The sequence below is a fragment of the Strix aluco genome, chromosome 8 (assembly GCF_031877795.1).
Source record: "Strix aluco isolate bStrAlu1 chromosome 8, bStrAlu1.hap1, whole genome shotgun sequence".
Taxonomy (NCBI): Eukaryota; Metazoa; Chordata; class Aves; order Strigiformes; family Strigidae; genus Strix; species Strix aluco.
The window spans coordinates 29472423-29487020 of NC_133938.1; the positions used below are offsets into that span (position 1 = coordinate 29472423).

Sequence of the window (14598 nt, forward strand, 5' to 3'; positions counted from 1 at the left end):
CAGGGTATTTTTACAATATATGTGCATATCTAAACGGTAAATATGTCATGCTGCTGATGTGGATGCAAAGATAAATATGCGCATACCAATGGCCCCGCATGTATGGATGCATTTGTATCAGAGCCGTAATTGCAGAGAGCCCTTTGCGCTGCTGCTCTGCTGCTTCAGCACTCCTCTGTCTACGTACTAGCCATGTATGAAAATTACGATGGCCCAAAGTCTCAGAGACACGGCTAAGAGGGGCTGATGCACTGGGGTGGGAGAAGAGGCACGAATGCAAAGAGCCCAGAAAATTAAGACTCTGGTATCCTCCATGGAGACAAGATCCGGGAATGCAAGTCAAATCCTTCCACTAGAGGAGGCTCCATCATAAATCTAATCTATCCCTCTGAAAGGCTCCATTGTGAACACACCAAAGGTCTTCAGTGGTCATAATTTGATCTGGGGCTCCTCAAGAACTGAGAGGTAACAACCATCTTTGAGCTTGTGAACCCAGGAGGAAAGGGCTCTGACCATGGAAGTCCTGTGATGCTACTGTGTGTAGACAAAAAAAAAAACCACCAAAAAAAATAACACTTTTCATGACTTGCAGCAGTATGGAACAGCGGTTCGTCTTCAGCATCCAGACCTCTTACCAAACCCAAGACCTATCACCACTATTCCTTAGTGGTGAATTTCTATCAGGTCATCACCAGCTTCAGAAAGAGTGCTGGAAACGTTTAAACAAGCTATGGCAGTCAGATCTTGCCACTGGGTGAAAGCCTACATCAAAACAATGCCTGCAAAGAGATCTTTTCCACCCCTAACACTTCTGATGAGCAAAACCCACTTCAAGTTTGCCTCCAATTCAAAAATCTTCACAGCCTTGACTGCTGGTATTTCTTGCACTGCTTCTCCAGCTCTTCAGAGTGCTTCTTCTCCAGCCTCTCTGATGTCTTCTCTAATGTTTTGACAGTCTCAACTTCCACCTCAAATTTTCCAGGACCTCTAACAAGTCCTTTTCTCTCAAGTATGTGAGAATTCAAATGGCATCAAGAATACACAAATATGGTAATGATGTTCATTGGAGCTGAAATCAAGCCATCCTCGTCTGCTGCCTCATACCACCTACCACCTATGAGACAGAGATCCAGCACACTGAACCACTGAAGCCAACTTTGGTCATGTATACAAGACTCCTAGTTGAAGTCAATGACAATGACATATATGCACCGAGAGCAGAGAATTTACCCCCCTTGTAACTCTTCATTGTGTTTCTACCATGGCCAAAGATGAGGGAAGAACTTAATGTAGCTCCTCAGCTGGACAAAGCCACTGAGTTTGACAGCAGGTCTAAAAGCCTGGGATGACCCAGCAGGACATTTGTTCTTTTTCACTTGTCAACCAATACTCAAGACATTGAGACCATGACCAGAACAGCCTCTCTGCTGAAGCAGGGTCCTCTCCAGTGCTGCACTCTGGACAAGTGATTAGCACAAATGGAGGAAGGCAGAGAAGGTAACATACAGCAATCAGGTCTGTGCCTGATGAAGTACATTTCCAGACAGCATGATTCCCTCCATCAGCAGCTTTGCCAGAAGATTTTTACAAAACAAAAGGAAAGCAGGAGCAGGAGCAGGAAAACAACAATTCAGGACAATTTTGACTGCTCTGCATGGAAGATTTCACTGGATGTCATCACCTGTGTGTGGCCCTTGAGGACTCTGGTAGGCAAAAGGGTCTGCCCACACAAAATAGCTTTCATTTGCCATGTGGTTTTTGTGCTGAGATTGTCCAGGCAATCAAAGTGAGGATGGGGAGTTGTTAGCCCAAATGAGCCAGACATCTCAGCTTATTTGAACATCTGGCTGATAAAGCCCAACTGTGCGTATTCAGGATGAAAAGGTGTTTGACATTCAGGCCTGGGTGACTGAGGATGGGGGACCCTGCTTTGAACGTGCCAGATGGCTAGACAGATGCAATCCTTGCCCTTGTCAATGTGTGGCCAATCTCTTTGACTGACTGTAGCCATTCACCGATCTCCAGTAACATGGGCATCAATGCAGAGAACAGATGGGTCTGCGTAGCCACAGCAGAAATGAATTTAGTTCCTGTCCCAGGTCCCATCGCATCCAGTTCCACCTCCTCTTCCAACATCATGGCCCTCCAGGGACTATGTTGCTGGTCGCTTCTTTCTCATGACCCATCCTCCACCTACTCTCTTTCTTTCCACGTGCCCTACACTGTATTTAAACCAGAAGGTCCTACAAATTCCCAGCAAACCCCATCTTTGTTCAGGCTCTTTCCTTACCAAAGTCTCAGTGAACGATCTGAAAACAGAAAGAAGTCCATGGTGTAAAAGGAGAGGCATCATCCATCTTAGTCCTTCACCTCTTCATCCACTTCCATGTCCCTCCCAGGGCAATTCAGCACATCTGGAAGGCTCATGGCCCTTGACACCACCCTCCGACTCTTTCACAGACAGGTATTTCAGACCTAGCGTGTACAGCTGTGCTTCTTGCTGCTAGCACCTACAGGACAACCTGAAGCAGGGGAGGTCACACGACTCCAGATGTCCTCGGAATGTGCCTTTTCCCCACAGTGTGACAATGCAGAGATGCTTGACCGAGCTGTTACATCCATGTGGTTCAGCTGGGGAGATCTCAATCTGGGATGCCACTGTTGGAGGTAAAATCCTGAAGCCCCTCCAGCTGTCTTCTCACAAGAGGACTTACAAGGACATCCAAACTTGCACGCTGGCCCAGACTACTGCAGTGCTGACAACTGCTGCAGTGTATAGGGAGGGTGGTGGGATCTGGGCCAGGTTAGAAACACTTTGCTTCTAGCAGAAGAAGGATCTCCATGGCCCCCTCTCACTGATGGTGCTGCTTTAGCACTGCTGCCACATTAGGCACGTGAAAAGAGGTTGACGTTTCTGGAGTACAGTCAACTGAGCCAGAAAGAGGACCCAGGAGCTCAAGTCTTACCCGTTAATAACAAGACTGTTTGTCCTTCCCTGAAAGTGTAGTGTTATCCAGGGATTATCTTAGCTGTTTACTGCAGGGTACCAGCCAATTTATCTTTGAAACAGCCATGTTACTGCCTGTGGGGAAGGCGAAGAAACAGCCTCGCACTGGAGCACTATTTAACTGGGCAGGCACTGGGGAAAAGCCTATTCCACTACATGCAGGCCAGATCTAAACCCATTTAAGCAATTTGAAACTCTTCCCTTACTATTTCAGACCTTTGGATCTGACTCTGGTTGAAGAAAAGAGGAAAAGAAGGAAAGCTGTGTCTCTTTGGTCCAAGCTGATGTGGACTGCAGGACAGCATCACAGGCAGTAGGCATCTCCCTCAACCCACGCAATTCTGCTCTCTACCCTCCAGCTTTTTTTACAGAGGGGTGTTAACATCAAGAGACCCACCTGACCAGGTATTTTGAGTGAGCTGTTTGGAAAGGATGACAATTTTAAAACTGCAGCTAAATCTTCAGCAGTTCAAACAATGGAAGGAAAAGGGAAAAAAACCCACAACCAAACCAAACCGAAAAGAATCAAACAAAATTCCTGCAAACCATCTGTCCCTGCAAAACTCTGCTGCATCCACCTGAGCCCTCTGAGTACCTCAGCTGAGCCAGAGCAGGTGGCACAGCTCGCTCACAGGCAGCCCTGGGCGAGGAGGAGGTGCGAGAGATGTCTCCCAGCAGTATTTCAGACCTGCAACCAAAAGCTGCAACTTCTCTGCTCTAGGTGGCTCTGGGGGGGCTGACCCCTAGCAAGTAACATGTCCCCTGGAAATTAAAGGGTTGGGCTTCTCTCCACTGCTCAACGGAGTAAGTCTTCTACCACTTGTTTCTGTGCAAGCCATCCACATGAGTCCCTGCAAGGTGTGGACGAGCTCTCCAGCACAGAGCGATCAACCACCGCTTGCTACATTAGCTCGTGGGTAACGGACTGCCTTTGCCTTCCCACTGTGGGGCTGATTTGGGAGATCAGCCAGAGACCCACGCCACTTGTTTCTCCCCTTGTTTGATCCCTGGCTCTCCACTTTCCACTCAAATCCTCTAGATCTGGGGGTGCTTCTGGGGTGTGATTACTCTGATACCTGTCACAGGTAGGGTTACGCTCACTATAAAGCATGTCCTGATAGCAACCAGCATTTGCACGGTGTACCGCTGGTAGTCTACTTAACATCCAGCCTCTCCTGCTGTCCACCATCATCTTTGCTCCCCCACCATTTCCTTCCTCTTAGTAGCCTACCTGATAACAGCAAGCATTGCGCCCTGGTGAAAGGGTACCATGAGCAGACACCGAGCTCAAAGGCACAGGAGTGCCACATTCCCACTCTCCCTCCCACCCCTAAAAAGAAAACAGGCACACAGATATTTGCATGGATAACAAAAGTAAATGGTACCCATGAAGTTCACTTTTTTCCCTCCTTTTAAACAAATCCCAATTTTCTAGCGCTCTCAGGAGCAGAGCACAACCAGCTGACTGCAGCCCGGGATCATTTTTGGGTTGGCTGTCCTCATGGCAGGCACCACACATGAACTAGGCATTGTTCTCTAGCCGAGGAGTTGAAATCTGGGCAAAGCGCTCTGTGCCTTTGACCCTCAAAACAAACAAATGGAAACCACAGCAAATGGGCAGGAAAGGGCGAAAGGGAAGGGAACGACCCATGGATTTCCCTGGATCGCGGTGACACAAAGGGAAAATAAAATTCACACAGAGCACACTCTTGCAGGTGATCCAGACACTGTCATGTAAGCAATCAAAGGTAACCACAACAGAAAGAAAATCAAAGGATAAAAATCTACCCAAAACAATCCCCAAAATGGCATGAGTTAGGACATCCCAGAAATGCTGGGTTTTATCCATTAGGGCCACTCATGCTTTCTGCCCCAGCGAAACAAAATCATTGTGTGATGACTTTTTAATTATTTTTTTTCTCCCCACAAAGTGCAAGCAATCCCAGCAACTTTTTTCAGATCATTTCTCTGGTTTTGTGTTTACCATCCATGCATATAACCCCCAATGCGGCACCGTCAGTCACAAGGTCTGATCACATTGTTTTTCCAACGAAAACCAGAACAGGGAAGGGGAAGAGAAAAAATAAGAGAAAAGAAAAAAGAGGGGGGAAAAAAAGCAAAGAAAATAAAGTACCCCCCACAAAACAACCCCAAAAACCAAACCCATCTCTCTTTTAATTTTTTTTTAAAGAGACCACAAAAGTGAGCCATCCAAAACCAGAAAATAAAAATTGAAATAACCAAAAGGAGAAAACAAGAGAGACATTAGAGGGAGGGGGGAAAACAAACAGAAAAACGAACACTAATGACCCAAAATAAAAAAAAACAAAAACTAACCAGCTGAATTGGGAGTTGAGGGTGAGTTAGCCTGGCTTCCATGGGCTGACACATTGGTAGCCGTGACAGCCGTTTTGGCAGCATAAATATTGGCTTCCTCTTGAAATTTACCTATGTTCTTCTTGTACCGGATTCTCTTATTTCCAAACCAGTTTGATACCTAGAGCAAGTTTAAGAGAAGACAAAGACGTTAACGTTTCGGCTCTGGTGAGTGCGGCTGAGTGAGGAAGGTGGATTAGTTCAGGTTAAGCAGTGCATATTCTTTTCCCCAACCCCTCTTTTCCTAGCCTTGGAAGGAAGCACCTTCTACTTGCGTGTGCCACACCAAGACCAGGAAAGGTTGTGGGACCCCCTTGAGAGCGCTGGGTTTGTATGGATAGATCTGGTTCCTCCATGGAACTGCTAGACCCACCCCACAAATATATTAGATGGCTTTAAAAACACCTGAGAAAGTCAAATAACCCTGAAATTGCACAACCTGAAAACAGTGTATGTCATTTTGAGATTTTTTATTTGCCTCCTCCTCGCTATCCCTTTGACAGGGGCAGATGCTCTGATTCCCAGATGCCCCAAATGTCAGTGTGACTTTCAGAGAGAACACCCAATGAATTTACTTGGGCCTGGCTGACACACAAAATTGCTCTGATATCACTGAAGCTCTGCTTTCGATCCATCTGAGTGAAATCAGTGCAAAAGGCCAGAAGTGGATGCTCTTCATCCAGCTCAACTCAGCTTTGTATGGTTCAGCATGAACCACTACATAAACTGGGAGCTTCAGGAGGAGGCTGGAGAGGGAGTACAGGGCTTGCCATAAGACCTAACTTTGGTCCCAGGGAAGAAGTGTGTCCCTTGGAAAGGGGCAGGAAATGTTTCCATCGTGTTTGCCCAGAGACCAGATGGGTCTGATGTGTCTAAGTGCCTAGAAGTGTGCTGAATAGGGCTAGTGGATTTATTTAAAAAAAAGAAAGAAGCAGGATGAACTTCTTCACAAGCTGTAGGTGTGGCTGAAAATAATGGGCCAGATCTGAAGGCAGAATGAGGTGGTGCAGCTCTGCTCATGCCAGTCCTGGCGAAAGCTGTTTCCCTGGGCCTGCAGCAGTGCAATGCACAATCCTCAGAAAGCCCCAAGGAGAGGTCCAAGCAGTGATCCTTGCAGACTGTCAGGGTGACATCCTGGGATCAGTAGTATGAATGCTTGACAGGAAGGTCACTCGGACAACCTGCCAGGTGTCTGGATAAATACCCCAAAGTTTGCATGTCAGAGGTTCAGCACAGTGACAGCATAACTCCGAAGTCTGTGAAACCAGGCTGTGGTGTCTGGCCAGAACTGCTTCCCAGAGAAAATGTCAGGGTACCTCCCTAACCACCATGAACTCAGCATTCCCAAAATCCCACTCAGTACCCTGCTGATAATAATCCTGTTCACTTGTGGGCACTATGTCGCATTGAACAATTTCAGGAATGTGGGAAATATTCAACCTACAGTTTGGGAAGCAGCTCTCAGCTTCCTTGACAGCACTGAACACAGAGAATCAGGGCAGTATCTTCCTACATGCAGGTCTCTAAGCAGAAGACAACTTCCAGCTGCTATTGACCTTGTTTGAGAAAGCCCATCAGGATGAAGAGAACAGGCAAATGCCAAAGGATGCTGCAATTCTCCCAGAAGAGCTCCAACACTCCCAGGATTGCCTGGAGCTGCAATTCTGAGCTAGGAGATCAACCTCTTTGGTGGGACTCAAAGGACATTCTCCCTTTGCTTGCTGGTGAGCAAACACATCAGTGCTCCCCCTTCTAAATGGACTGTCCACGCACCAAGACACAGAAGACAATACTGGATGTTCATCTTGGGAAGCTCGTGAATTTTTACTCATCTTAGGGAAATTGTTTTGGCTTGGGTGTTGATAACTGAAACCTATAAGCTTTTATTCCTATGATGCTTTCTATCTGCAGTGCTCCTAGAGCATTCAGCAGCTTCTACACAGAAGTGGATTCATCCACCAATTTACCTGCTACTGAACTGCAGGTATCCAATCCTGTGCTGCTGCAGAGCAGGAAAAAGAAAATATAACCTGCAGAGACTCCTGGGAGGCAAAAGGTAGTAACTCAGATCAGCACCCAACACAGATCTGGGGGCGAACATTTCGATGGCACCAGGAGCAGGTGCTGTTTGCGAGGAGCTCCGTTCCACTTCGTGGTCCAGCTTTCTCATTAATGACAATGTGCTCCTGCGTGATCTTCCCACTTGGCCATCTCTCTCCAACAGCCCTTCTGACTTCAAATGCTGGAGCTGGTGGGTGAACTCTGAGCACCACAGGGAAGGAAGTCGGGATGAACGGCTACCACAGTCGATCTTCATCTTAAAACTTGCCTAGCCCAGTCAGCCTTTGAGTTCAGATCAACTCTGCTCATGACTTGCACAGATTCACAATGTCCCATCTTCCCACTTAGCCTCAGCAAAAACAGAAACCTGGATGTGTCTTTGTTTCTACCTTCTTCAGACAAAGAACGGAGGGAGATCCTGGAGCCAGCACAAAGCAGCCTTGATACAGCATGGTCAAAAAATATCCTAAGTGCAGCATTTCTCCTGGGCATTTTTTCTTTGTGAGGGAAAAGTTGTAAGTGTGAACAGATGAATTAAAAGTGAGAGGGGAAGCATCAGGACAGCTGTAGTTTTACTTAAGCCAATATGTGCTGTCTTTTGTAGATAACTGGGCAGAATCAATGTTTGGGTCTTCTGACCCAGGGGATGCAATCAGAGTCACTCAGCAGGCATTCAACGCGGTGATGACACCTACCCTTGGATGCTGTTGCTCCTGCTGAAGGCAGACATGCTCTCACAAGGACACCAGATGCTACGGCTGTCTTCAGTTTACTTAAGCAACAAACAGGCATGTGCCTGGGGCTGGGAAGCAGCCCAAGATGGGGAACGCAATAGGAGCCTAGAGGGAGTGCTAAGCTCACACGAGGACAAGACTACCAGAGGCCATATAGATCGGCTTTCAATCACACAGCTTGCTCCAAAGAGAGGAAATAAAGAAGGGCAGGCCTGAGCAATGTACAGCTGAACACTTCAAGGACTGACTGCACTCCTCACAAATCCCAGCAGCTCCCAGGTCAAAGCTACAGACTCCAGGAACTATGTGGCTGCCTTGAATGTATGGAAATAATTCAATTTGTCTTTATTGACCACCTTTCTTTGAGGGATAAGCAAGTCAGGGAGATGTCATGTCCTGCAGCACAAGAGTAATGACGGAGAGAAACGACCCTGAGAAAGCCCATCCTCCTTGAGCACAAACTACAACCATTAGCTTGTCTGATCCAACCCTTCCCACCAGGACCTTGTCCACTCCACCTTATCGAGCAAAATCTACGCAACTCTTCCTACTGTCTTCCAATCCCTTGGCTTGAAGAATGGACTCAAATAAGATCTTCTTGCAAGCCAGTTCAGCACTAATTCCTTGAGGAGAAGACTTTGTCTCTGTGGGTCACACCGCATCATTTCTGTGCTGTTAACACCTTGGCTGCACACACAGCCATCATTTCATGAAGCCTTCATCCCTTCTAAATCCTCTTCCCAACTCCCCTTTTCCACCCATGGCTTCAGTCTGCAAGTCTGCTGTCCACTCTCCCATTCACTTACACTAACTTGCACTAAACTCATTTAGTAATTAAATGCTCAACACTGAGACATGACTGACTTGCCTGAGGTCCGGAGTGCCCTTCACCACACTAAGGTTCCTTTGCTGTATTTCTGAGCTCACTCACCTGTGAGACTGTGATGCCACATTTCTTGGCTAGCTCTTCTTTGGCTTCCTCACTGGGGTAAGGGTTGCTGAGATGGGAATAGAAATACTCATTCAGGATTTCTGTAGCCTGCTTGTTGAAGTTTCGTCTCTTCCGCCTTAGTATGAAGAAAGAGGGGGGAAAAGGAAAGGAGATCAGTGCCAGGGATCCAGAAATAGGAATGCAGTTTTAGATACTCTGACTTTCCCTACTTCCCTCCCTCCTTCCCCTGCTCCTGGGAGCATGCAGTGGAATAGATTCATGGTGAGGAAGCTTCCCATCTGCACCTTGCTGGTGACTCCTCTCTCAACACCTTCCAAAGCAAGTAAGTCTCATCTCAAATTATCGCTGTGCCCTCCAGCTCACAGAAGAGTCTTACTGGCACCCAGCTCCTACGCCTGGCAAAGTGACTCCTGACACCTGGCTGCCCCAGCCAAAGATATCACTGCTACTCTGCAAAGCTCTGTGCTGAGAAAGCACTGCTGGATATATCCTTGGGGAAGTCTGTTCCATTTACAGCTGGGCATTATCTGTCTGCTACCTCTTCCCTTGTACCCGCAGTATAGCTGCCTCTTCTCCCCATCCCAAGCTGCAGTCCAAGCCACAGCCTGTGCATGTAACCACCCTGGGGAGTGAAATAATTCTACAGCCAATCGAAAATCTGGGACAATGGAAACAGAAGGAAAAGCACAGGAGTCTAGAAGGGACAGGGTGGGCTGGAGGATTAGCTTTCATCCCTAACTGAAGTGCACATTTTCACCACAGAAGGTTGTTGGAATATATCACACAATTTCCTTCTGCCACAGCAAAACCAGGATGTGCAATTCTCAAGATACAATTGGGAGTCTCCCCAAGACAGATGCTGGATGTCTTGAATTGCTGTACCCTCCCTGCTGAGCCACAGGCAACTAAAGGAAGGTAAATAGTCTCTGCAGCTCAAGACCAAGAGACATGGCCCTTCAGAGAGACCTCAATTCACTCCAGAACCTCAAAACACCTCCCCCCGGCCTGAACAATACTGCACGGTGGGTGGGGAGAAAGGCTTGGTGGGGTGAACTCACCGTGCGTCCAGAAATCGGGAGCGCAAGATCATGACGGCTTCACACGTGCTTTGCTTCAATTGCATCTGGATGGAGCTGAACTTGCGGTGGATGATGCTCACCATCCGCTCTATCTCCTTCGGTGAGATAGGTCGGGTCCGGCTCTGCTCACGCAGCAGGTTCATCACGTGGGTGGTGAATTCGTTGCATGCCTGGGATGGCAAGAAAAGCAAAAGAAACCCCAGGATCGGAAGGTCATTCGACGGCGTCAAGGACAGTACAGAGGCAACAATGCTAAGGACGGAGAGGCAAGTGGAGGCCTCAATGGCTGGGGCTTCATAGGGCAGACCCAGAACAAGAGTGTGCTGGCTCTTGGGAGAGAGATAAATTCCTCTCATCTGCCAAGCAGAGGGCATGAGAGACTCCCAACAAACATGCTGAAAAAGGAAGGAACTAACTTCTTTGCTCTCAGGGATCATGGATGGAGCTGGGGCAGGTGAAGCCCTAGGACTCATGTTAAGCATAAAGCAGTTCCAGTCACTGTTTTTCTGGATGGGACTGGAGGAGCTATAGCTATAGATGTATTTGAGGACAACCATGAACCTTTTGACCCAGTGTCCCTCCTCCCGCTGCCCCAGATGGACCCCAGCACCATGTGTCCTGCAGAGCCCCTCGTGCTTCAGAGGAGTGGTTCCCAGAGAGACACAGCCCTGTTCTGCACTCTTAGCACATCAGATAAGAAGTAAATAATGATGATAATTAAAGCTTGAGTGAGGCAGGAGCCCTGACAAGTAAGGGCAAGCAGGTAGCAATCCCAATTAGTTTGCTGCTGGCACAGCACTGTCTGGCTGCTCCCGCTGTCCCCATGCTGTGCTGTGAGGACAGGGCAGTGAGAGGAATAGGGGAGACAAGGGAAGGATTTTGAGGCCACTTCATTGCCCTTTACTCCATCCCCACAAGCACCTCACGGGCACAACAGGATCCTCTGATTCCCAGAACTGAGCCCCAAAAACCAGGCTGAGAGCAGCACTTGGACACCAATGGCTCGAGAAGCCTTCGGTGCTCCTGAGACACAGGCAGCTGCTCTGGGGACAGCATCCCCAGTTCCCACCCCGTGATGGGGAAAAAGGGGCTAGCAGGGGAAAGAAACACTGATTTTGTGGACTAGCAACATGGGCTTGACTTACTATCTCCCACCCCACCCTTTCAAGCTGAATCCCCATCCACAGCTCAGACCCAACAAGGAGACATCCCCAAGGCCAGCAGAGCCCCTCCAATTGCCCATCACCAGCTTCAGCTGACAGCTCCCATCTCCCGGTGTGAGTGCTGGCTACGAGAGCTCTCAGCCGGGTGCCTCTTTGCTCCCAGACGCCCGAGCAATTTCAGCTCGTCTCTTCTTGGCATGAAATAAGGAGCATTAAAGGCAAAATTGCCGGCGAGCGCAGTGCTGTCACAGCAGCAGCCAGACACCGTGAGAAGCCAGGCACTGAGCTCCCCCAGCCACCAACAATGGGACTGGAGAGAGGGGGGTGCAGGTTGAGAAACCCTGAACCCTGGTTTTGCAGGACTGCGGGCAATGATACTGGAGATGTGGACCGGCACAGCCATTTGCAAAGCAACTCAGTGGCAAAACCAACCCCATCAGTGGGTTGTGAGGGGGAAAGACGTGGCCCATCTCACCCTATGGGACTAGGATAAAGGCTTCTCTCACCTGGGTGTCCCTTTGGGGAGCAAAAGCGATGCAGAAACAAAATCAGAAAAACAAACAAACAAAAATCCCACCTAAGGGGAGGAAGGAGCAAAAGGTCCTTCCCTGAAGCCTGTCCCTGGCTCTGCTCTCTGTGGGCCTGGGTGGCAGAGGACATGGGGTCTCTCTCTCCCTCTTCAGCCTGGGGGCTGAAAGATGAGCCCTGACCTGCTCTCCACTCCTATCCACATGAGATGGCTGAGGCTCCCTCATGACGCACCACCCCATCTTTGTGCCTTGAAGGAGGGACAGTAAGGGCTGAGGACAGCCACCAAAGGTCATCCTTCCAACCTGCCCCCTGCCTACTCCCTGGGCCCTGCCACCCCTTCTCCTCTAATGCTCTGCCAAAATGTCTTTCATGGGGTGACCACACTCGGATTCTCCAACACCAGAGCCCTGCCTGGTCACCCTGACTCCAGCTCCAACCCAGGGGCACCTGTCTAAGGTAGCTCCACACCACCTCTGGGTATAGGTCTAAAGATGCCAACCAGCATCCTCAGCTTGGGCAATGTGGCACCTGAAGGGGCGAGACATCCCCCAGCCCCACCAAGCACCCAGTTACCGGGTAAAACGGGGGCTGGGTTGACTCGCCCCTACAGACCCCGGCACCAGCGGCCACTCACAGCCCCGCCGCATCAGCAGAGACGGTGTTAAACCAGAGACCTGAAACCCTGCCTGGCCCCTGGCCGCAGAGCCCATCGTGCACCCAAAAAGCAGGGATGCTTTCTTGCTCGCACTCCATAAACCACAACTTTGGGGTAGAAACCACATTCATCACAAGGGCAAGCCGCACAGAGGCAAAGAGAGGTCTGCAAAACATCTGGAAGCGTTTGAAAGAAACTGGTTTTGAGCGTTAGCCTGCGAAGCTTTTCATGCAATTGTCAGTGTTACCAATAGCTGCATTCATGACCCAAATACTTTTTCTTTTTCTTAAGAATCATTTTCCACAAGAAAAAGGACACTTTTTTTTTTTTTTTTCTAGAAAAAGAACTTTTCAAGCAGAAAAAGTATTCAAGGAAGATTTCGATTCAAGCCTTGCTTGGAAAACTGCCTGCACTGAGGCCAGCACTTCAAAGAGGACTCCCCCTTCATAGGGCCAATTTTTGGCAAGATATTAGGGGAGGACTGAAAAGCAAAAATCAAAGGGGCAACCCATGCTGAGCCTATCCTCATGCCACATCCCAGCACAAAAACCCCAAAAAAGCACGTTTTCAGTCCAATACCAAGCAACAGTTTGCACTTGCCCGTACACTCCTAACAATAGATGTCAGTAGCGATCCAGGCTGTGCACATCCACGCCGCGGTGCCGGCACCTGACGCACCTGACGGTGGCTCTCCCGGCTGGTCCCACGCCTGCTCCCACCATCCCATGACCACCACCCCTGGGCAGCCCTGCCCTCCGCCATGAAGGAGCCTGTTACCTGCTCGTACTTCTCCAGCTCTGTGTGGTAGATCTGCCGGATCTGGGAGAGTTTGGCTCTGTAGTCAGAGTGCTCCACCGAGTTGTCTGAGCCGGCTCCTCCTGATGCAGCGGCAGCAGCGGCAGCGGCGGCTGAGCCACCTCCTTTTTCAGGGCCTGCTACCCCCTCGGCCAGGAGCATGTTGTCTAACCGCATCAGCTGGGGGTCTGTGGGCTCCTCTTCCTGCGCTCCCCGGATGCTCAGCACTGCAGGAGACACAAAGGGGAGAGGAAAGCCTGAGTTGCGCTCGGGACTTAACTTGGGGGAGGGGATGCTCATCCCAGGTTGGACCAGCAGGACTCAATCCCCATCAACAAGGCTTTTCTTCCTTTCCCAAGGGTACCCTAACAGGCAGTCTGCATCCTGGTGTTCATCACTGAAGGCAGCTCCTTGGCTCTTCAGCCCAGCAGTAGTGACAGGGACAATCCAGCTCCCTGCTCCCCTCCCTGCCTCCTCCCCTCCTTCCCACAGGGAAGGAGTAGGGCAGAGCCAGCAGAGAGCCCACCACAGAAATAACCCAGAAAGCCACACTTTGCGTTCAAGTACGCAGCAAAACTGCTAGCAACACCAACCAAAAAACCAATAAACGTACCCATGCTTGCTGTCAGAAGTGATAGGGACTAGATCCCAACTCAAGCATGGGATGGGAAGCTGGGAGTCTCTAGCCCAGACCTCAGCTCACCTAGCGGCCCTCTCATGTCACCTAACACATCATTTACAGCCTGATCCTGCACCATTTGTATCGGCCATCAACCCCAGATGGCAGAAGAAGACACACAGAGCCCAGGGCTGACCATGCCTCAGTCCCCCCATTTTTAAATACAGACGGAGAGGGCTTGCCAGGCCATGCTTTTAGCCACGGAGTGGAAAAACAAGCAAAAAAATGTATAAAATACATCTTATTTTTTGCAAAATGTCTTTTTTTTAGAATCCAGTTGTTCCAGTGAAGTCTAAACCATGCTAAGAAAAGGGGCAACAACAAATTAATTCTCCTGGAGTGACTTTCCAAGGAGAGAATTTTCCTCCCATTTGTACTTTCCACCTCAATTATTGCTTCGAGTGAAAGTCCTTCTCCTGCAAGGGCTTTCTTGCAAAAACCACATGGGAGCATCCCGACCGCTCGGGATGTCCCAGGTCTGAAGGATGGAGGTGCCCTACGTGCCCACCATGTGTCCCCCCAAGGTCTGTTTGAACACAGAAGCATAACCTGAGATTTTCACATGC

The 14598-nt window shown here is 49.2% G+C and overlaps 1 protein-coding gene across 1 annotated transcript in view; it reads right to left on the bottom strand.

The window, feature by feature from the left end:
• PBX1 (PBX homeobox 1) overlaps positions 1-14598 on the bottom strand; it is a 136963-nt gene that overhangs the window by 15936 nt on the left and 106429 nt on the right. The window contains 4 exon segments of the mRNA XM_074832906.1: positions 5345-5504; positions 9110-9245; positions 10189-10379; positions 13336-13580. Of these exon segments, the coding sequence (XP_074689007.1) occupies positions 5345-5504; positions 9110-9245; positions 10189-10379; positions 13336-13580 (732 nt within the window).